Consider the following 21,912-nt stretch of genomic DNA (forward strand, 5'->3'; position numbering starts at 1 on the left):
AGAAAGGACAATTAATATATGCAACAGCCTCCAAGTGGAAATGATGGAGACAAAAGTAACAAAATTCAAGAAGGCATGGGATAAGCTCACAGGATCTTTAGATGTGATGAAGCTTGAGTTCCACTGAGGTCTACAGTATTGCAACAGGAAAAACAATTCTCAGACAAGATGGGGCTTATGGCCCTTATCTGCTGTCCTATTTTGAGGTGTTGTAATTTTAACTAATAATATACACCTATATCAGGGCGGGCAACTCTGGACCTGGAATACCACAAATAGGTCTGGCTTTCAAGATAGTCGCAGTGAATATGCATGAGATATATTTACATGCAAGGGAGGTATTGCATGCAAATTTCCTCATACATATTAATTGTGGTTCAGATATTCAGAAGGATAGCCATGTTAGTCTGGTGTATCAAACATGACACGAGACGAGTGGCACCTTATAGACTAATAAATGTATTGAGATATGAGCTTTTGAGGACAAAGCCCACTTCACTTCTTCTGATGTCTAATCAGAATGTCAAGGGAGAAGCCATGATGCGAAAGGGAGTGGTCTTAACATATGACTTCAGGGAAAGATCTACTATCCTTTCCCTGCTTTTTACCAGACTCCTGGTTGAAATGACTTTGGCTTTTCATGTATTGATTGGTTGGTCAATGTGCTTCCCTTTCACTGGTGCTTATCCTGCTGAGTGGGAGGATATGCTCATCATACGAGTGCTTAGATTGGGTGGCCTTGGACTAAACTCATCACTACTCTTGGGGTCTTGGTTTGGTGCTTCCCCTAAGGGGTAGCTCTTTCTTGCCTTGGCACTCTTATTTCCACTCTGTCTGATCTATGAGTTCAGGTCTTTTGTTGTAGCCATTTGGTGAGTGGGATCCACCACAGACCCTGATGCCTTTATCCACTTCTTTGATGCAAATGCTTGGATTCTATGCCTGTTGTTCCTCATGGCCGAACATCAAGCGTAGCTATGTGTAAGCAATCTGTACTTGCTCTTCAGATGCTAGTGATCCACAGTTTTCTTTCTGGAGGGTTCTCTTGCCCTAGATTGTCTATTCTCCTGTCTTTCTGACACCAGAGAAAACTGTGCAGTCTTTGTCCAAGAGCTCTTTTTCTCTTGGTAAGTGATTTGTGCTCTTTCCTGTCTCCAGTAAGATGTAGGCCTGTGCGGGAGCTCTCACTGTGTTGTTTTTTGTGCAGCAAAGTGGGCTTCTCGCCATGAGTTCACATCACATCCCTGCCTTTGGCAGGGAACATTGCCACACAACAGGGTTTTTGTCACTCTGACCTATGGGTTTTTTGAGATGTAAAATGTAACTCCTTTGCCTCCTAGAGCCCATTATTGCGTCCAGCTGCCTAAAAGAGAGAAAAAAGGAAAAGTGGGGATTATAGCGGTTTCTTCTGTTAACAACTCAAGTGGTGCCTTTCGCATCTGGGGGTTTTCCCTCTTTTTCCCATTTTTGGGCAGCCTGAAGCTTAGGATATCACCCATGTGTGAGGACTGCAATCCTGCTTGTCTTTAGAGAAAATGAGGTTACTTACCTGTAACAGGTGTTCTCTGATGGACATCAGAATGTCAGTCTTCAGGATTCCCTCCCACCTTCCCTTGGAGTTGGTTTCTTCCTGTCTTAGTTTTATCATGGACTGTGGGGTTCTGTATGGGAGGCAGGGAGGCTGCACATGCTCAGTAGAGCATGCTGAAAGCTCTAGAATCTTTGAAATCAAAGTTCTGTGTTGGGCGCCATTGGATGACATCACCCATGTGTGAGGCCTGAAATGCTGTTGTCCATTGGAGATGTCTCTTCTCTAAATTTATGGGTCAGTTTTCACATTTTTGTATCTTCCTGCATAGGAGACAATAATCAAAACATTTTTGCATGAGTAAACTAGTTTTTCCCTGTGTATAAATGTGGATTGATTATTGTTCCTCCCCCCTCTCCTCTGTGAAGATAGGCAAAAATGTGAGCATTGCATGACAGCGCATATAACTTTTACCTGCTTGAAGAGTGTGCAGCACTGGTGATGGAGTTGGAATGTGGACAGAAAAGTTTGCACAGATTTCAAAGTGAAACACCTGCTTTCCCTTGCTTTTTTCAAATACTTTTGTACCTGCAAAGTATGTAGGATAAAGAAATCCTTGTGGCACTGTCTGCTGATTTTTAAAAGGAAAATTTGCAAGAAGTTTCCCTATTTAAAAATTTGCTTGAAAGTCCACAGGTAGTTTCTGCGAGCCTGCAACTACTGTGGCTAGTTTAAAAATTGCAGACTGCATGGGTATTTTTACTGCGAACTTTGCAGCAGCTGTCAAAGAGAAAGTACAAGCATACTTTTGTTCTGAAAATTGTTCTGGGAAGAAGTACCTGCAAAGATTTGCATCTGCTTTTCTTCTGGACATTTTTCCCTTTAAAACAACATGTGTAGATTTGAAAATCTAATCTATGTGTGTTGTTTTCCTCTCCCCACCTAACCATGCCCCCAAACCCATCTACTTTTTGCCTGCATAAAAGTATGTACGTTATTGATCCCCATGCATACTTTTACCCGGGTAAGGGCTAATTTATTGAACTAGGTAGTTTCTGGAAATTGGCCTCCCCAGGAGCATTCTCCAGCTTGCAAGATTAATTTCCATCATTTCTTTCCATCCCTTATGGGGGTAATTTTATAATAGCCCACGTGTAGGCTGTTTTAGCTCCCTAAGTTGCACCAGTTTTCAGTGTGAACTTATGCGTGCATGTTCGCCTTGAAAATTATCCCAAGAAAGCTACCTTTACAAAGTTACCCCTGCTGCTTTGTTCAGGGAAAGATTTTCCATGAAAATTTATGTACATACTTTTCCGAATCGAAAAGTATACACACAAATGCAACCCCTTCTCAGACTCCCCCCTCCACCCCGAAACACGTCTCCCCGGTGAACTTAAAATAGTGTGCATACGTGCAATTTTACTCGCATTTTGGCCAGGCAATTTTCAAAAGGGCCATTTCTGTATGTAAAGCGCTATTTTGCCTGCAGAAGTTCCTTGAAAATTCTCCTGTATAAGTCCTGAGATCATTGACATAATATAGCTGTGACATGGGACTCCTGGCAGGTAGGATACAGTGGATGATTTGAATTTTTAAAATCATGACTTGTTTAGTAAAACACCAAAAGAGCATCTGGAGGTCCATATTCAGTCACTGTCTGGATAGCAGAGTTGGCCGGATAAATTTATCTGGCTAACTTTGGAGGTATATTCAATAGTGCTGCTGCATTATTGAATATAGCTGGCTATCTTAAAGTTAGCCAACTTACTTTATCAGGCTAACTTTAAGCTAGTTCTTTGGCTGCATCACACTTAGCCAGATAAGTTATCCGGCTAACTCTGAATATTGAAGTTAGCTGGATAAGTCACAGGGTAATTCTTTATTCTGCTATGTGCCGGTATTGCGGTAGTATTCTAATTAGGGGAAGGGGAGGAGTATGGGCGGGGTTTGGGTGGAGTTATCTCCCGGCAGCGCTGCGGGCGATAATGTTTTTCACATTATCACCGACAGCACCGTGGGAAATAACTACACCTTTTCCTGAACGCTGTGCCCACTATGGCCCCGCCCCTTTTTTTCGCACCTCACCATTCTTCTATAAATATGAATCTAGGGGTTAGCCAGCTAATGTAACTCCTCCCCAAAATGCTCCTGGAGCACCCCAAATTTATCCAGCTAAATTTTAACTGGATAATAAAATAGTCAGCTAAAATATAACCGGCTAAGTGCCCAAATATTCATTTATCCAGATAACTTCTATGTTATCCAGCTAAATGTTTCTGAATAAAGACCTGAAAATGTGTTCATCTAAGGGGGTAATTTTGTATCAGCAAGTGCACACATAAGTTACAAGTCAGCAGGCTGTTACACATCTACGTTACACTAGAGTTTTTAAGGGAACCAAGTGCACACGTTTGCTTTGAAAATGATTCTATTTATTTTATTTATTTAGAGATTTTTATATACCGCAGCACGTTCAGAACATCACTTTGGTTTACAAAGAACCATAATGCAGCAACAAGCTTTACAATAAAGAAATTATAGAACAGTCATTGAAATACATGCAACAAGTTTTATGGAAAAAATTAAAATAGAACAACAATTGAAATACGTGTGATAAATATACAAAGATTCTAGGAAAATTACCTGCACAAAGTTATTCCTGCTACTTTATGTGGGGAAATTTACATGTGTACTTTTCAAAATTGAAAAATATGTGTGTAAATGCGTACTTTTCAAAATTGAAAAATATGTGTGTAAATGCAGACTCCGCCCAGAATCTTCTCCCCAAATTTCCTCTCTCCAGTGTGCTTAAAATTACACATACTAATAAATATAACCACCCTCGCAAGCAAAGTAAATAATGTTTAGAAAAAAATTGCTCAATAAGAAACAGTGTCATCATCAACACAAGCAAGAGAAAAATGTTTAAAGTGAATTGCATTTGCTCAGAAATGGCTTAATGATCAATGGCTCATGAGTATCAACCCGTAAAATCAGTAGAAAGCCTAATGTCAAATCATAGTGATCCACTATATAGCACTTGATAATTATGTGCAATTAAAAACTTATCTTTTAGCACCATAAAAGGACTGCCAAACAAAACCATAAGTAATGTATGCCTTGGTGTGCTGTGTTGTATGTGAAACCCAGAGCTGGGTTGTATAATATTAGATTCGTGTATTGTTAAATTGCTGGATTCATTTGAGTCATTAAAGGCATTTGAATTATCATTAGAGAAGAAATCCAATCTTATTCGGTTTGTCAAATGTTCAGAACTGTTCACTAGGCACACACAACAGCATGTTGTGGACGCTGCAGCTATCGTGCTCGACGTCCTATTTCAGATCATCAAGATAGTCAATTTCACCAGACAACAAGTGAGACTCAGTCTTCAATGATAAATTTATCCTCTGTTTTCATTGACTCTTTCACAAGAAGGCATTTTGAATTCTGGATTATCTTTTCTGTCAACAGTCCTCCACGACCCCTTTGAACATAGAATCACTTTTATATAGATTCTTTCGATCTTTCAGTGACAAACTCTCTTTCCCGATCACCCAAGTACTAGCTCTGATGTATATATCATGAGAGCACATTCTAATTCGATATCACTAGGTGCTCTACATCCCTATATGCAGACCTTGTATTAAAGGAGTTAACTGACATGGAGAACTCTCATATAAGGACATTCTATAATCTATGTTCTGGAGAAATTAGTGCCTTGAAATGTTTGGCTCAAGATCCTTGTCCAATAACTAAGCCAGCGGGACTGAGAGACTTATGCTCACTCATTGTCTATACATTTGATAAATACTAAATACTATCTTCCTCTAACTGAAGATCCTACTGGGGAATTGCAGTTGAAAATATGTACTTGTTTCGACTCAGCTACCTTTCTCACTAAGAAAGAGAAATCTTTCCTGTTTGTACCACATCCTTGCATTCCCGTGATTAACTTGGTTCCCAAAGTTCACAGATCTTTAGAGAATCCTCCTGTCCATCCTGTTTCTTCTTTGGGTTCATTACTGGAACCACTTGTTTAGTTTGTAGATTATTTTTGGAAGAAAGAGGTCATCAAGGCACTTTGATACAAGATACTGCACGTTTTCCAGATAACATGACACTTACATTCCTGATACATTCATTATTTCTTTAGCTACGTTAGTTTTGTTTTATCACTATTTCTAGTTTGGATCACAGTTTTTTCAGCAAATACATGGTATAGCCATGGGGTCCTCTATGACTCCTAGTGTTGCTGGACCCGTCTGTTAGGATTGTTTGCTGATTGGCTGATTTTTAGCCTCACTTCTTATTGGTTCTTATTGCAGCTTGGGGAGTATCTATATAAATTATTCACCAGCATCATGACATTTCAAAATGGCACTTTATTCACACTGAGTTTGTAGCGATGCACCTTGGTCAAGAGAATGCAGTGTCTCCTGATGAAGATATCCATTCGAAACACTAATGTTGGGTCGCTCGTCCAAGACACACAATTACATTGCTTATGGTTTTGTTTGCAGTCCTTTTGTGAGTAAGTTTTTAGTTGCATATAAATGTCTTAAAAATGTTGGTTTCAAGCAAGTTTTTCCCATAAATTCATGGATTTTTCCAAAGGTGACAGTCGATTTAAATAGATATTCACCCTAATTTTAGGCTGATTAAAAAGCTTCTCCAGAGTTGTAGATGCAGCGTTTCAAGGCCTCCAGTCATTGCTGGAAGTCAGCATAGGCCAGAGCGCATACTGTGTTTCAAGTCCCACCTCCCATCAATGAAAGCACTTACCCTCCAGTGCAACCCATGCTATGTTTCAAGTCCCACTTGAAACATAGCATGGGTTGCATGCTATGTTTCAAGTGGCACTGTGATTGCCTAGACTAGGCAATCACAACAGGCACTGTGATTGCCTAGTCCCAGCCTCTAGGCAATCACAGTGCCTGCTGTCTGGTGCCACAAATGCATTTGAAGCAGGCCCTGTCCACCAGAAGCACTTCCCAGCAGGCTCCCTGGCCCTGCACAAATGCAGAAGTGCAGTGCTACAGAGCAAAGAACCATCAATAAGCATGCTTCTGAAGGAGAGAGGAAAAGCCTAGAGCCACCAGTAGTAAGGATAAATGTTGTTGCAGTGCAGGTTTGGGGGGAGTGGGAGATTTTCAGCAGGATGGGGAAAGAGAGAGAGGGGCATAATAGGCAGGGCTTGAGAGGAGAGATGGGGAAGCTGCTTGAATAGGTTTTATTGTCTTGGTTTCTGTCCACCAAAATAAACTCAGATATTTACCTGAAAAATGAGTCATTTATTTCAACTGATTTTCTCCTGTTTTTGCTCTTGTCATAATAAAACCTGATAAATTCTCAGAAAAAATAAAGAACAATAAGAACTGAAAATGAATGTACCTGTATATATTGGATCATTATGATTTGACATTAGGCTTTCATCTGGATACTCCTGAGCCATTGATAATTAAGCCATTTCTGAGTGAATCCATTTTACTTTAAACATTTTTCTATTGTTTGTATTGATGGAGACACTGTTTCTTAAGTGATTTTTTTTTCTAATTAAAATTACACATATACAGGGTGTATATGAGTAATTTTATGTGCATATTGGCCAGGCAAATTTGGAAAGGGACATTTCTGCAGGTAAAGCACTGTTTTATCTCAGAAGTCCCTTTGAAAATTAGAAACATGACAGCAAAAAAGACCATATTGCCCATCCAGTCTGCCCATCCGTCCAATTAATTTAGCTTTATAATTCTCATCACTTCCTTAGAGATCCCCAGTATTTATCCCATGCTTTCTTGAATTCAGATACTGTTTTTGTCTCCGCCACTTCCACTAGGAAGCTGCTCCATGAATCCACTACCATCTCTGTAAAGAAATATTTCCTAAGATTACTCCTGAATCTATCCCCTTTCACCCTCATCTCATGACCCCCCTCATTCTAGAGTCGTCTTTCTATTGAAAAATGCTCACCTCCTGCACATGGAAACCTTTGAGATATTTAAATGACTCTATCATATCTCCCCTGTCTCCCCTTTCTTCCAGGGTATACATGTTTAGATCTTTAAGTCTATCCCCATATGCTTTAGAACGAAGACCACTGACCATTTTAGTAGCCACTCTCTGGACCAACTCCATTCTGTCTATATCTTTTTGAAGGTGCGGTCTCTAGAATTGTACACAATATTCCAAGTGAGGTCTCACCAGGGACCTACTATATACAGGGGCAATATCACTTTCCTTTTTCTACTGACCATGCCCTCCCCCTGTGCAGCCAAGCATCTTTCTGGCTTTTACCATCGCTTTATCTACCTGTTTGACCATATTAACATCATCAGATACAATTACCCCCAGATCTTGCTCTTCCTTTGTTCTTAGAAAAATGTCACCTTCAATACTGTACCTTTCCCTTGGGTTTTTGCATCCTAAACGCATTACTCTGCAGTTTTTAGTATTAAATCGTACCTGCCAGGCCTTAGACCATTCCTCGATCTTTTGCTAGATCCCTCCTCATGTTTTCCATTCCTTCCTAGCTGTCCACCCTATTACAGATTTTGGTATTATCAGCAAAAAGCAAACCTTTCCTGACAACCCTTCTGTTATATTGCTCACAAAGAAATTCAAAAGAACCAGTCCAAGGACCAATCCCGAAGGCACACCACTAGTAACAACTCCCTCTTCAGAGAAAACTCCATTTACCATTACCCTTTGTCACCTCACTGAGCCAGATTCTAACTGAGTCAGTCACTCTAGGATCCATACCAAGGGCGCACAATTTATTTATAAGTTTTCTGTGTGGAACTGTTTCAAAGGCCTTGCTGAAATCCAAGTAAACTATGTCTAACACTCTCCCTTGATCCAACTCTCTGATCACTCAAACAAAGAAATTGATTAGATTTGTCTGACAAGATTTACCTCTGGTAAAACCATGCTGCCTTGGATCTTGCAATCCATTGGATTCCAAAAATTGCACTATCCTCTGTTTTAGCAGTATTTCTGTTAGTTTGCTCACCACAGAGGTCAGACTAACTGGCCTGTAATTCCAAGCCTCCTTCTTACTTCCACTTTTATGATTAGGAATCACATACACCCTTTTCCAGTCCTTCAGAGCTACTCCAGACTCTAAGGAAGCATTGAAAGTCGGCCAGCAGAGCTGCCAGGGCATCTCTAAGTTCCCTTAGTACCCTCGGATGTATCCCATCCGGCCCTGTCGTCTTATCTACATAAGATCCTTTATTTTATTTGAATATACAGTAGCCAGTGTGGTAAGTACACAGGTTAGCATGATCTCATGATGCATGTTGTTCACTTCAAACATTTTTCTTTTTGATAGATCAAGCTGATCCGTGAAATTGGAGCCTGCTCTGGTATTCTAATTACCTCCTATTCCTACATCCGATTGATGCAGGACTATCTGCAACGCTATGACTGGCATTATGTGATTTTAGACGAGGGGCACAAAATCCGGAACCCAAATGCTGGCATCACAGTTGCTAGTAAGCAGGTATGTTGAAAATGCAGAAAATAAGCTAGCAAGGATTGAGATGTGTAGAAATGGGTATAGTGACTTTTTATATTACTTTAATACAAACTTCTGGCTGGATTCACAAGAAAGATCCTGAATGAAGATTATAAACACAAATTGGTTTTGGGGGCTTTTTCTCCAAGGTATTTATTTATTATAATGTTCTGCCAAGACTCATTTTTGGGAATGTGCTTCATTTAATTATTTTAAATATGCTTTTTCAGAGTAACTATTGAAACCTGAGTTTCATAGCATACTTCATCCAACTTTAATACCAGGGTACTTTGAAGACATGATGCTAATAATTCATCATCCCCCTTGGAAGGGACAATGAAGTCAATTAGAAAATGAGCCATTAAAACTTCTGTGAAGTTTTACCTGGAGCATTGTATAGCACTTCATCTCACTGTATATTGCATAGTAACACAGACCCTTACAAAATAGGTCAGTGTAAGGTAATGAGTGGATAGCCCCTAATGTCAGATGTCTTAGCTCAAGAGCAGTAAGGGAATTGAAAATGTTTTGTTACTTTGATGGTAGTAAGACTCTGGGACAGGAATTTGATTGATAAAAGGTGTGTGTTTTTCAATATTGAATATTTAAATTTCTCAAGGGATATAATAAAAATGAATTTATATTAAGGGTAGGGAGACTGAAAGACAGAAGCGGCAAATGACTGAAATTCGAGTGCTTACCATTGACACCGCTGGGGGCCCATTGAGAGGCGAGAGGCAGTGGATGGACAACTAACTAGCACCTAGGAATAATTTCTGATGCCACGTTCTTACTACAATTATAGTCATAGAGAGCAGGCTCTTGCTGTTATTTATTTACAATATTTTAGTCCTACAAAGCTATGAAGAGAAGAAACATTTCTACTGGCAGACGTTTGGATCATGTTCATGAGTTTCTTTTGTAACCATTACTATACTGTCAGCTCTTAACTGATAGCCATATGCATCTCTAGCTTTCCATGTCAGCACAGACAACTTTAGGTTACACTCTGAAGTGTTGCATATATTCATCAGTATACTGTATGTATATTTAGACTAACAAAATAGCTATTGCTATGTGTTGAATACTGGCAGGTGATAATATATGCTTAGAAAAATGGGAATGATGAATAAAAACTTGATACTATAAATCATGAGCTTAGAACAGGGTTTCTCAACCCAGTCCTCAAAATACACCTAGCCAATAAGGTTTTCAGGATATCCACAATGAACATGCATAAGATTAACTTTGCATGCACTGCCTGCATTGCATGTAAATCTGTTTTATGCATGTTCATTGTGAATACCCTGAAAACTGACTGGCTAATAGTGTCCCAGTGACTGGTTTGGGGAAATCCTGGCTTAGAGTAACTAAAAGAAGAGAGAGATCTGACAAGTGAAATCTGATCCAATCTCTGTGTCTGAGATAACTAAAACGTAATGAGGTCTGCATTTTTTATAAACAGCAAACTAATAAAAAATGTATTTTCTATTAACAGTTTCGCACTCCTCATCGAATCATCTTGACTGGCTCTCCTATGCAAAATAACCTAAAGGAGCTTTGGTCTCTCTTTGATTTTGTGTTTCCGGGAAAGTTGGGAACTCTGCCAGTCTTCATGGAGCAGTTCTCTGTCCCAATTACCATGGGGGGATATGCAAATGCTTCTCCAGTTCAGGTAATGCATTTCTGAGTTCATCTGTCTATGTTTACTTCTTGGAATAATTATAGACCATGAAATTTTGATTTCCCTTGTACTTAAGTTGTATTCTAAGCATCAAAATACTCCACTACCTACCATAAGGACACTTACCAGATTGCACACGTTTTTCTTTTCACCTTAATATGTTTATCAGCAAATTGTATTGGTGAGTGATATTAATGAATTTATAGGTTGGCATTGATCCCACTCATAACAATAAATACTTAAGGGTGAATTTTCAAAGAGTTAAGCTGTACTCGTGCACACATTATTTTAAAAACAGACATACAGTTCTGGTCACCACATCTCTCAAATTCCACTTTCATAGCAAATGTGAAATTTGCATACTAACGTGCGTTGCGCTATTTAATGTGTACGTTAAAGCGTTATCGTGAGTGTTAAGGCCCTAACGTGAAGTGATAAATGACCCTGTAAGTTAGCCAGATAAGTAACTCCTCCCAGTTACAAACCCGGAACACCGCTTTTTTTATTTGGCTAGATGGTAGCCGGATAATGACTTATCGGGCTAAAATCTGGCTGGATAAGGGGCTGAACACACCAAAACATGGCAATTTAGATGGATAACTTTCTTATCTGTCTAAATGTTTTTTTAATATTGACCTCACAATTTAAATTGCAAATATATTTATTTGTATTAGTTTATAAAAATAAAGTTGTTTTCTAACATTTTCTGTGTCCAGTTAATTTATTTGGCTCTTTATTAGAGGAAAAGTGATCTTAGTGATTGGGGCTGGGAAGGGATGTGGGAAAGAGAAAAGATCCTAGAGGATGGCCAAAAGTTCCTCCAGAACTTAGAGAGCTTGCATGTAGAATACCCCAGGGCTCAGTCTCTTTGATCTTTTCAGCATTCACATTCACCAAGTCTATGACTTCATTCAGACCTTTAATACTGAATGGCACCTTTTTGTGGATGACATTCAACTCTTCTTCAAAACTTGGTCTAACCAAACTTCCTCCATCACTACTCTCAATAACTGACTCACAGCAGTAGCACAACAGTTTAAGCTCAAACTGAACAATTCCAAATCGGAGCTCTTCTGAATCAGCCACTAAGATCATACCATACAGTAGCTACCCATCCTGTTTGGTACCCATTGCATCCCAGAGAATCAAGCCTAGGGATTCAGTTTGATCAGAACCTCAGTATGGAAATTCACATCATGAAAGTGATAAGAACTTCATTATTATATCTGCACCAGATTCATCAACTGTGCAACTAGTTGATAAAAACATCCTTTCCACTGTGATCCATGCTTTAATCAGCAGCAGAATCCACTACTGCAACTCTCTATTCAGTGACATCTCACAAGATAGTATGAAGTGCTGGGAAAAATAGTGGAAACTATTCTCAAGATCAAAATCGTAGAGCATGTGTTTAATAGAACACAGTCAACATGGATTTACCCAAGGAAAGTCTTGCCTAATAAATCTGCTTCATTTTTTTGAAGGGGTTAATAAAAGCAAGTTTGCTTACCGTAAACGGTGTTTCCGTAGATAGCAGGGAGTTTAGCCATGCACAGTGGGTGACGTCATCCGTGATATCACGAAGGCGGAGCTACTCTCTTAGTTTGAAGTGTGCCTGCTCTGTGGTTCCCGCACTCCTCGAGCTCCCTCTCAGTTGTTTTTCAAGCTAAGTGCTGGTGTAGGTGTTGAGGATGGAAGGCTGTCCAGGGAGGTGGGTGGGAGTGCATGGCTAAACTCCCTGCTATCTACGGAAAACACCGTTTACAGTAAGCAAACTTGCTTTTTTTCTGGCGATAAGCAGGGCATTTGGCCATGCACAGTGGGAGTCCCAAGCATATAGATTGCAAAGACATTTCGAAATCGAGAGAGGGTTTTTTTTGTTTTTTGCAAGCTATGGAAGGTGGACAGCCCTCAATATTTATGAAAAGTTTTTTAGAATTGCAGATCCCAAAGAGGAATCTGAAGCAGGCTGTTGATCGAGACAATAGTGTGATGTAAACGTATGAACAGATGACCAGGTTGCTGCTCTGCAAATGTCCTGGATAGGTATTCCTTGAATGTGCGCTATAGAAGCTGCAGTGGCTCTAATCTGATGGGCTTTTATAGAACCAGTAAGAGGTATTTCTTTTGTAGAATAACAGTATTGGATTCAGGCAGTAAGCCAATTAGAGAGCATTCTTTTTGATACCGTTTGACCTGGATTGTTTGGGTTGAAGGAGACAAATAACTGAGACGAACGTCTGAGTGAGGCTGTTTTGTTCTTGTAATACGCTAAGGCTCTTTTACAGTTTAACGTATGAAGAGACTTCTGTCGATCGTCAGAATGTGGTTTTGGGGAAAAAACAGGAAGGGAGATTGTTTCATTCAGGTGAAAAGCATCTACTACCTTCGGCAGAAATGAAGGGTGGTTCGTAAAACCCACCTTATCATGGTGAAATTGAAGATATGGAAAATTGATCACTAACTCTTGAAGTTCACTGATTCGTCTGGCCAAGGTGATGGCCACTAGGAAAAGCACCTTCCACGTTAAGAATTTAAGCATGAAGTTTAACATTTATTTATTTATTTTGAATTTTTATATACCGATATTCCTATAAAGAATATAGATCACACCGGTTTACAATGGAACAGAACTTTCCCTGGTAGGCGATACATTAAACAATGAACTTAGCAATTGGAACATTCAGAAACACATTCAGAAAAACATTTGGAAACAGGGAACCATGACAAACCATAACAAACTGAGAACAAAAACAAAACATAAAATAAAATTGTGGATAAATAAAATAAAATAAATAAAATACTTTATTTAAAACTAGGATGGATGGGTTCAAAGGGCGGATTCATCAACGCTTTAAGAACTATGTTTATATCCAGTAAGTTTATAACCAAGTTTTTTGCCCTGTTCTATGTAATTGCATTCTTACATGCCTGTTCTCTGAGTTACAATGTAAACCGAGATGATATGTAAATTGTTACATGAGTCCCGGTATATAAAAATGTTAAATAAATAAATAATAAATATCCCATGGTACTATCGGCTTTTTGAAGGGTGGGTGCAGACAAAGTAAGCCTTTCATGAACTTGGAGATTAACGGATGGGTAGAGATGGAACAGCCCTCATTCGTGAGATGGTAAGCTGCAATTGCACTAAAGTGAACTCTAATAGTAGTTACTGCCAGGCCTGAGCGTGATAAATCATGGAGATAAGTCAACAGCATCTCAGGTGGGCAAGATAGAGGGTCAAGCCTCTGATTGGTGCACCATTTTGAATATTCCATTTGAAAGCATAATTCTTCCTGGAAGAAGGCTTTCGTGATGCTACGAGAACGTCCAAGATGTCTGGAGAAAAGTTCAGAGAACTGAGTAACTGCCGTTCAATTTCCATGCTGTCAGATGAAGGGGGGACTGCATGGGGTGAATCAAATTTCCTGCATCTTGAGAAAGAAGAAAAGGGTCTTTCGGTAAGAGTATTGGCTGGGTGACTGAGAGTCGAAGTAGATAAGGATACCATGGTTGTCTCGGCCACGCTGGAACGATCAGGATTAGGTCTGGTTTGTCCACAATACATTTTTGAACTGTGCGTGAAATTAGCGGAATGGGAGGAAAAGCATACAGAAGACCTTTCCCCCAAGAAATCAGGAAAGCATCCTGTGACATTCTGTGTGCACTGGGAAGAAGGGAACAAAACCTTTGCACCTTCCGATTGGTTTCCAATGCAAAGAGGTCTATGTCCGGAGTTCCCCATTGTGCGAAAATCTTGTCTGCTTCCACTTGATTGAGTGACCATTTGTGGGGATGGAAAACTCTGCTTAGTTTGTCCGCTCTCGTGTTTGCAAGACCTGGAAGGTAGGATGCCTGCAAGAAGATCTTGTTGCGTTCTGCCCATTCCCATATCTGAACCGCTTTCTTGCAAAGTGTCAGTGAACCCGATCCCCCTTGTTTGTTGATATAGAACATGGCTACTTGATTGTTGGTATGGATCATTACCGACTTCCCCGTAACCATGACTGGAATACCATCAAAGAGTTCTTGATTGCTCTTAATTCCAGCAGATTTATTTGGAGACTTTGTTCTGCTGCGGACCAAAGACCTTGAGTGTCGAGATGTAAGAGATGGGCCCTCCAGCCTGTCATAGAAGCATCTGTTGTGAGTATTATCTGATGAGGGGGAAGCTGGAAGGGGCTTCCTTCTTCCAGAACGGACGGTCGGAGCCACCATTTGATGTCTTTTTTTTTTTTTTCATGGAGCATGTCACACTGACTTTGTGGGACATTTTATGGGTCAATTGATTCCATTGAGATTTTAGACCCCACTGGAGACGTCTCATATTCAGACGGGTATTCTGGACTACATGAATTGCCGCCACCATATGTCCCAAAAGCACTAGTATTTGACGAGCTGGAACTACTGTCCGACATAAAAGAGTCTGAGAAAGGGACTATAAGGTTTTGATTCTGTCCAGAGGGAGAAAAGCTCTGGATATTGGTGTTTGAATCAATGCTCCTATGAATTGAATGGATTGGGAGGGATGGAGTTGAGACTTTTCGTAAATCACTAACTATCCCAAGTTTTGTAGACAAAGGAGTGTGCATTCCACTTGTTGCTTCAGGAGTTGTGGATTTGGAGACACCAGAAGCCAGTCGTCCAAGTAAGGGAATATGTTGATTCCCTGTTTGCGTAAGTGTGCCACAACAACAGCAAGACATTTCGTGAATACTCGCGGGGCAGAGGAAGACCAAATGGGGAGTACTTTGTATTGATAGTGATACTTTTGTTTTCAAGTTGCAAGTCAGTTCCAAAAATCCTTGTAGATTGGAATGTGAGTGTATGCATCCTTTAGATCCAGCGAACACATCCAATCGTTCGCTTCTAGAAAGGGAAGTACTGTTTTGAGAGAAGTCATTTTGAATCTTTCTCTTGTGAGGTGTTTGTTTAGGGCTCGAAGATCTAAAATAGGGCGTAGGCCTCCCGACTTCTTGGGAATGAGGAAATAGTGGGAGTAGAAATTGTTCTCCTTCTGAGAAGAGGGAATTGGCTGGATTGCCTTCTGGCAAAGGAGAATGGAAACTTCTGTCATGAGAGAAGAGACTTGATTTTGGGGAGTCTTGGAAGTGATGAGATGTGGAAGAACTGGGAAGGAGCTGAAATGCAGCTGGTACCCTTGAAGTATAATATTTAAAACCCATCGATCTGTGGTAATTGTGGACCGCTGGGAATGAAATAACGATAATCTCTCCCCCCGCCCCCCACCAGGTGAACTGTTGTTGTGGCAAGATGATTTAAAAAGACTGCTTTGGTGTCTGTTGAGAGGTTTGTGGTTTTTGTTGTCTTGGTGTTCTTTTGACGTGTTCTCTGTCCTTGTAGTTGGGATTGCTGTCTTTGAGGCTGGTAAGGTTGTTGCCTATAACTAGGTTGGTAAGGTTGATAGTAGAAGTATGGTCTGCGATAGTGGTAACCTCTTCTATATTGACCCAAGAAGTGTCTAGATGTCGAAGGCATGTCCAGGGGCGTCGTCAAAGACTGGACCGCTATATTCTGTTCTTTAATAAGAGATATACTGTCTCTCGTAACTTTTCACCAAAGAGGTTATCTGGTCTGCAAGGCAAATTAGTTAGCCTGTCATGTATGTCCTCTCTAATACTGCTGGCTCTGAGCCATGCCAGACGTCTAGCGGAAATGGAAGTAGTTAATGATTGTGCAGAGGTGTCAAAGGCTTCATATGATGTCCGGAACAAATGATGCAAGTCCTCCTGCAGATCCCGGAAGGGCTGAGGTAGTGGACCATCTCCCTGTGACGTAGTAAGAAAAGGTTGAGGCTGTTGAGTACAATTAAATAAATATTGTTTTATGTAAAATTGGTGGTGGTTGATTCTAGAATTAAGCATAGAATTTTGATTAGCAAAGTCATCTAAGAGTTTATTGTCCTTTCCAGGAAAGGGGGGGGGGGGGGGGTGTTTGAGTATAACCGGTTTTTCTTGGCTTTCTTCATTGCCGATTCAACTATTGAATTGTGCAGAAGTTGTACGTTTGCATAGTGAGAAGTTTTCTGCATCCGGTATTTTAAATCTATTTTCTTAGAAATAGATGGAAGAAGGTGTGGAGTATCGCACGCTTTATCCATAAGACCCTCCAATATTTGGTGGGGAGGTAGAGCAGTTGGTTCAGATGGAACGTCTAGTATTTGAAGAATCCCCATAACTTCAGATCTCGGATCTGGGAGTTTTTGAGTTTCTATATTTAAGGCTAATCCCAGTTTTTCTAGGAATTTAGCATAAGTTAAATCTTCCGGTGGGGAAGTTGGTTGAGGAAGATCTTGTGGGGGGTCCGATGGAATACCCGTTGAACTTCCAGGAGATGATACCGGAGAAGGATCTGGTGAGATAGTGTGAACAGAAGAGAGAGGTGATTGTTGTGGAGATGGTAGGTTCTGAGATGTTTCCGGAGACCCCTGCGGTGATGTAGGAATCTGAGGATCTGGTGGTAACACGTTAGGATCAGATGGTAAACCATGAAAAAACATATGTAACAGCGTAGTTATTTGAGACATTCTCTTCAACTGATTGATGATGTGGATGGACAGGTAATCTGGTCGATTTTTTTCGATCGTTTAGACAGCGTCCTAGGTACTGATGAATGAGGAGACCTTGGTCTCTTCTTGGATGGTTTAGGACGAGCTCCATGATCTGGGGATGATTCCCAGCCCCCTGGAGAGTCCTCAATAATAACATCTGATAAGGGAGAGTGATGATCTCCTTGATGAGATGGTCATAGTATGTTTTGTCTTTGACAGAGATTTTCCCGATTTATTCGGAATTGTCGGTGTTGAGACTGGTTTTTCCGGTTGCGGGGGAGAAAGCTTCTTAGTCTTATGATGTAATTGCGTCGTAGACTGATGAGATGTGTCGTGGTGCGTCGTAGGAATCGACTTCTTTGATGGGATCGACTCATGCGTCGGTAGCGTTGTACGAGGCATTGACGCAGGATGCGACGCTGGTGTTAACGGGGCATGTGTCGTCTGCGGAGCGGCCAAAGCATGCGTGGACGCCGATGCATTATGCGACGCATGGCCCTCCGATGCCAAATGCGCATGTCGAGGGGCCTCGGATCGGGGGCTTTTGCCAGACAACAGACGATCGATCAACTATGTTGATCGATCGTCTGTTCGATCAACATAGTTGATCGAACAGACAATCAACTATGTTGATCGTCTGTTGGAGAGGGGGCATATGTCTGCCTCAGTCTCTCCATTTTTTCCTTTCTCTGTTGTCTGGCATATATATATATATATATATATATATATATATGATCTGGGAAGGAATACGATGAGTGAGATTATCAAATTTGCGGATGATACAAAATTATTCAGAGTAGTTAAATCACAAGCAGACTGTGATACATTACAGGAGGACCTTGCAAGACTGGAAGATTGGGCATCCAAATGGCAGATGAAATTTAATGTGGACAAGTGCAAGGCGTTGCATATAGGGAAAAATAACCCTTGCTGTAGTTACACGATATTAGGTTCTATATTAGGAGCTACCACCCAGGAAAAAGATCTAGGCATTATAGTGGATAATACCTTAAAATTGTCGGCTCAGTGTGCTGCAGCAGTCAAAAAAGCAAACAGAATGTTAGGAATTATTAGGAAGGGAATGGTTAATAAAACGGAAAATGTCATAATGCCTCTGTATCGCTCCATGGTGAGACCGCACCTTGAGTTCTGTGTACAACTCTGGTCGCCGCATCTCAAAAAAGATATAGTTACGATGGAGAAGGTACAGAGAAGGGCAACCAAAATGATAAAGGGGATGGAACATCTCCCCTATGAGGAAAGGCTGAAGAGGTTATGGCTGTTCAGCTTGGAGAAGAGACGGTTGAGGGGGGCTATGACAGAGGACTTTAAGATCATGAGAGGTCTTGAATGAGTAGATGTGAATTGGTTATTTACACTTTCGAATAATAGAAGGACTAGGGGGCATTCCATGAAGTTAGCAAGTAGCACATTTAAGACTAATTGGAGAAAATTATTTTTCACTCAACGCACAATAAAGCTCTGGAATTTGTTGCCAGAGGATGTGGTTAGTGCAGTTAGTGTAGCTGGGTTCAAAAAAGGTTTGGATAAGTTCTTGGAGGAGAAGTCCATTAACTGCTATTAATCAAGTTTGTTTGGGGAATAGCCACTGCTATTAATTGCACCAGTAGCATGGAATCTTCTTAGTGTTTGTGTAGTTGCCAGGTTGTTGTGGCCTGGTTTAGCCTCTGTTGGAAACAGGATGCTGGGCTTGATGGACCCTTGGTCTGATCCAGCATGGCAATTTCTTATGTTCTTATGTTCTTAAGTACCTCCAGCTACTACAGAGTACAGCCATGAGAATTCTGGTAGGGCCCTCAAATCAGTACTACATTCATTACACTGATGCCCAGTTGAAAGTAGGATAAAATTCAAAACACTCTGTTTTTAAGTGTGTAAATAAACAGGCCCCAGAGAACCTATCTCAACAACTTCTCTCTTACACCCCCGCAAGAGAACTCTGATGCTCCTGATAGGCCTTTCTTTCCTCCCCTTCTCTGGCCTCTGCCAGATTGTCTTGTACTAAACTCCGAGCCTTCAGCTGCTATGCATTAGATATTTGTAACAGGATACCACTAAATTTACGCCTTGAGCCCTGTTATCTCACGTTCAGAAAAAATACTAAAGCATGGCTGTTCACCTAGATCTTCCTGGCAGAAATCTCCAGTTTTCTGACCTAAGCACAGGACTTCCTATCTTGAAGGCTACAAGTTACACACCAATAGATTCTTACTGCTACATAAACTGTGATGAAGCCAATGGTGAATTTGATACTAACTGTATGGTAATTCAGATAGTTTGTTTTTACATATGTTGTAATCTGCTTGAGGCCATTCTTGGTAAAAAAAAAAATCAAAAAAAAAAAATCAAATGTCTATAAATAAAACACTAATCCCATGCACATAGTAATATTTTGTATTCACATAACATTAATGAATTTAAATTGAAATTACTGTATTGTAGATCATTTGTGTTACTTTATAACATTCATTATTTTGACTTATGATACATATTTCAGGACCTTAAAATTTCTAGCTGAGGTGCTGTCCTTTCCCAAATTACTAAACCTGTGTGGTATAGTTTTTTCTTGTATTACTTTATCATAGTTCTTTTCCTTTTAAGCACATTGAAGATTTGCTACCCATTATATCCCATTATGTTCCTTTAATACCTATCTTATTTAGCAGTGATCCATTGCAGAGCCAGATGTTCCATTTAAGACCAGACTGACCTTTTTCATTTTTTTGGATCATGAGGTTTTCCTTGTGCTAACTTACATAGTCTCCAGTGGGCACTAATCTTCACTTATTGTCCGGTACCTTCCATTTCTGACAGCCCCCACTAGGTTTCCTTTTGATCTCCAAGCCCTCTAGATTAGTTGTATGCCTTTCAGTCTCACATAGGATTAGACACATGGATTCATTGATAAAAGGGGCTTCCCCAAGGGAGAAGTATTTTCACAGAGGATAATGCAACTTTAATATCAGTGCTTTCTTAAACAGAAGACATTGATAACAGCCAAACTAAAATTAATGAAAAAGATCAAAGTATAACAAACAGGACCATTAATAAGAGGCAATGCTTCTTAGCAAGAACATTTTTTCCTACTTTTGAATGCAGTTTTTGTTTTTTCTTCCTACAATATAATACATTAGCTGCTGATACATTTGTACCTTATGGAAAGATGGTTTTGTTATTTTCTGTTCATCTACTGCCTGCTTGTTGGGACTAATTTTACTATCTTTGCTTTTTCTTGACAACAGCTTTTATTACCTTTCATTTTGTTTAGCCAGCAAGTTGATAATTTTAAGAGTGGCCACATGAGTGCAAAGTCTGCAGGTATTTTTTAACTGTAGACTTTATTCTAATTTTCCAGGTAACCGTACACAGATGCTTTCACTTTGAAAATGATCCCAGGAAATCTATCCACACGTTTACATCTACTAATTTGTACAGGTAGTTCTGTAAATTCAGAAGTAGGCGTATAAGTGCAAACCCCGCCCCCAGGAGCGCTTACCCTTGCTATACATATAGAGGCCCCCATGTCTATACTTTTATATGCACATTGGGCAGGCAGTTTTTCTAAAAGACCATTTCTGCAGGTGAAGTGCTGTTTTACCTGCAGAAATGACTTTAAAATGTACCCTCTTCAAGGTTGGTCACTGATTACAGCTATAGCCAGGGCTCTGTCCTGATTAACTTTTCTCTGAGCTCTGTTCTGTAACCAGATAGAGCCAGGTACTCCATAACTAGCATCATACAGAATGTCTAAACCAGAAATGATGAATTTTAGTCCTTGAGTGCTGCAAATAGGTCTAGGTTTTAGTGTTTCCACAACAAACATGGATCCAAGAACCTGGCTAGTTTGAAAATCAGACCTGTTTGCAGCACTTGTAGACTGGAGCTTTACCATTTAGACAGTAATGAACAAAGAACGGTCACAGTGTTGTAGGGGAAGGCTTATAGAGTAAAATGCTGAACCTCCTTTCAATAGGGTTTCTTCCATTCTTCTTCTATGGCCAGACTCCTGAAACTTAGGTCTAATACAATCAATTAACCTAATAGGACAAACTAAGAGATATCAGAAGTCAGCATCTCCCCAGGAGGAAAATATGCAAGAGTATTTATTTAAAAGCCAGAAACACACTTAAGAACTTTTCATCTGAATTCCAAAGCAGAGGTCCATGGAGTTGTTATTTTTGTGAAACAATTTCAGTAAACCATAATGAGATGATAGTGAAGAAGGCAATGTGGGTTTCTCTTCTTTTGTGAATATTATGCTGCTGCTGTTTTTTACTTTTAAATGTTCCAATAAGTCAGATACATAGCAGCAAAGCCCTTTATTCGCCTTGTTTTCCTATTGCAGGTTAAAACTGCCTATAAGTGTGCCTGTGTTTTGCGTGACACCATAAACCCATATCTTTTACGGAGAATGAAAGCTGATGTGAAAATGAACCTCTCATTGCCAGATAAAAATGAACAGGTAAGGAAAAGTAAGAGCAGCTGCATGAAAAATAACTTAGAAAAGTAGTGTTGATTAGGACTTTTTGCCAGATACTTCAGAAGGTAATGTTTAATAAGGGTGTGCAGTTGTTAGAAACAAAATA

The 21,912-nt window shown here is 40.1% G+C and overlaps 1 protein-coding gene across 1 annotated transcript in view; it reads left to right on the forward strand.

Moving 5' to 3' along the window:
- The window catches only part of ERCC6 (ERCC excision repair 6, chromatin remodeling factor), a 211,735-nt gene that overhangs the window by 108,156 nt on the left and 81,667 nt on the right, over nucleotides 1-21,912 (forward strand). The window contains exons 9-11 of the mRNA XM_029609617.1: nucleotides 8,862-9,032; nucleotides 10,546-10,722; nucleotides 21,672-21,788. Of these exons, the coding sequence (XP_029465477.1) occupies nucleotides 8,862-9,032; nucleotides 10,546-10,722; nucleotides 21,672-21,788 (465 nt within the window). The remainder of the gene's footprint in view (nucleotides 1-8,861; nucleotides 9,033-10,545; nucleotides 10,723-21,671; nucleotides 21,789-21,912) is intronic.

This window comes from Rhinatrema bivittatum, chromosome 7 (assembly GCF_901001135.1).
Source record: "Rhinatrema bivittatum chromosome 7, aRhiBiv1.1, whole genome shotgun sequence".
In the NCBI taxonomy this organism is placed as follows: domain Eukaryota; kingdom Metazoa; phylum Chordata; class Amphibia; order Gymnophiona; family Rhinatrematidae; genus Rhinatrema; species Rhinatrema bivittatum.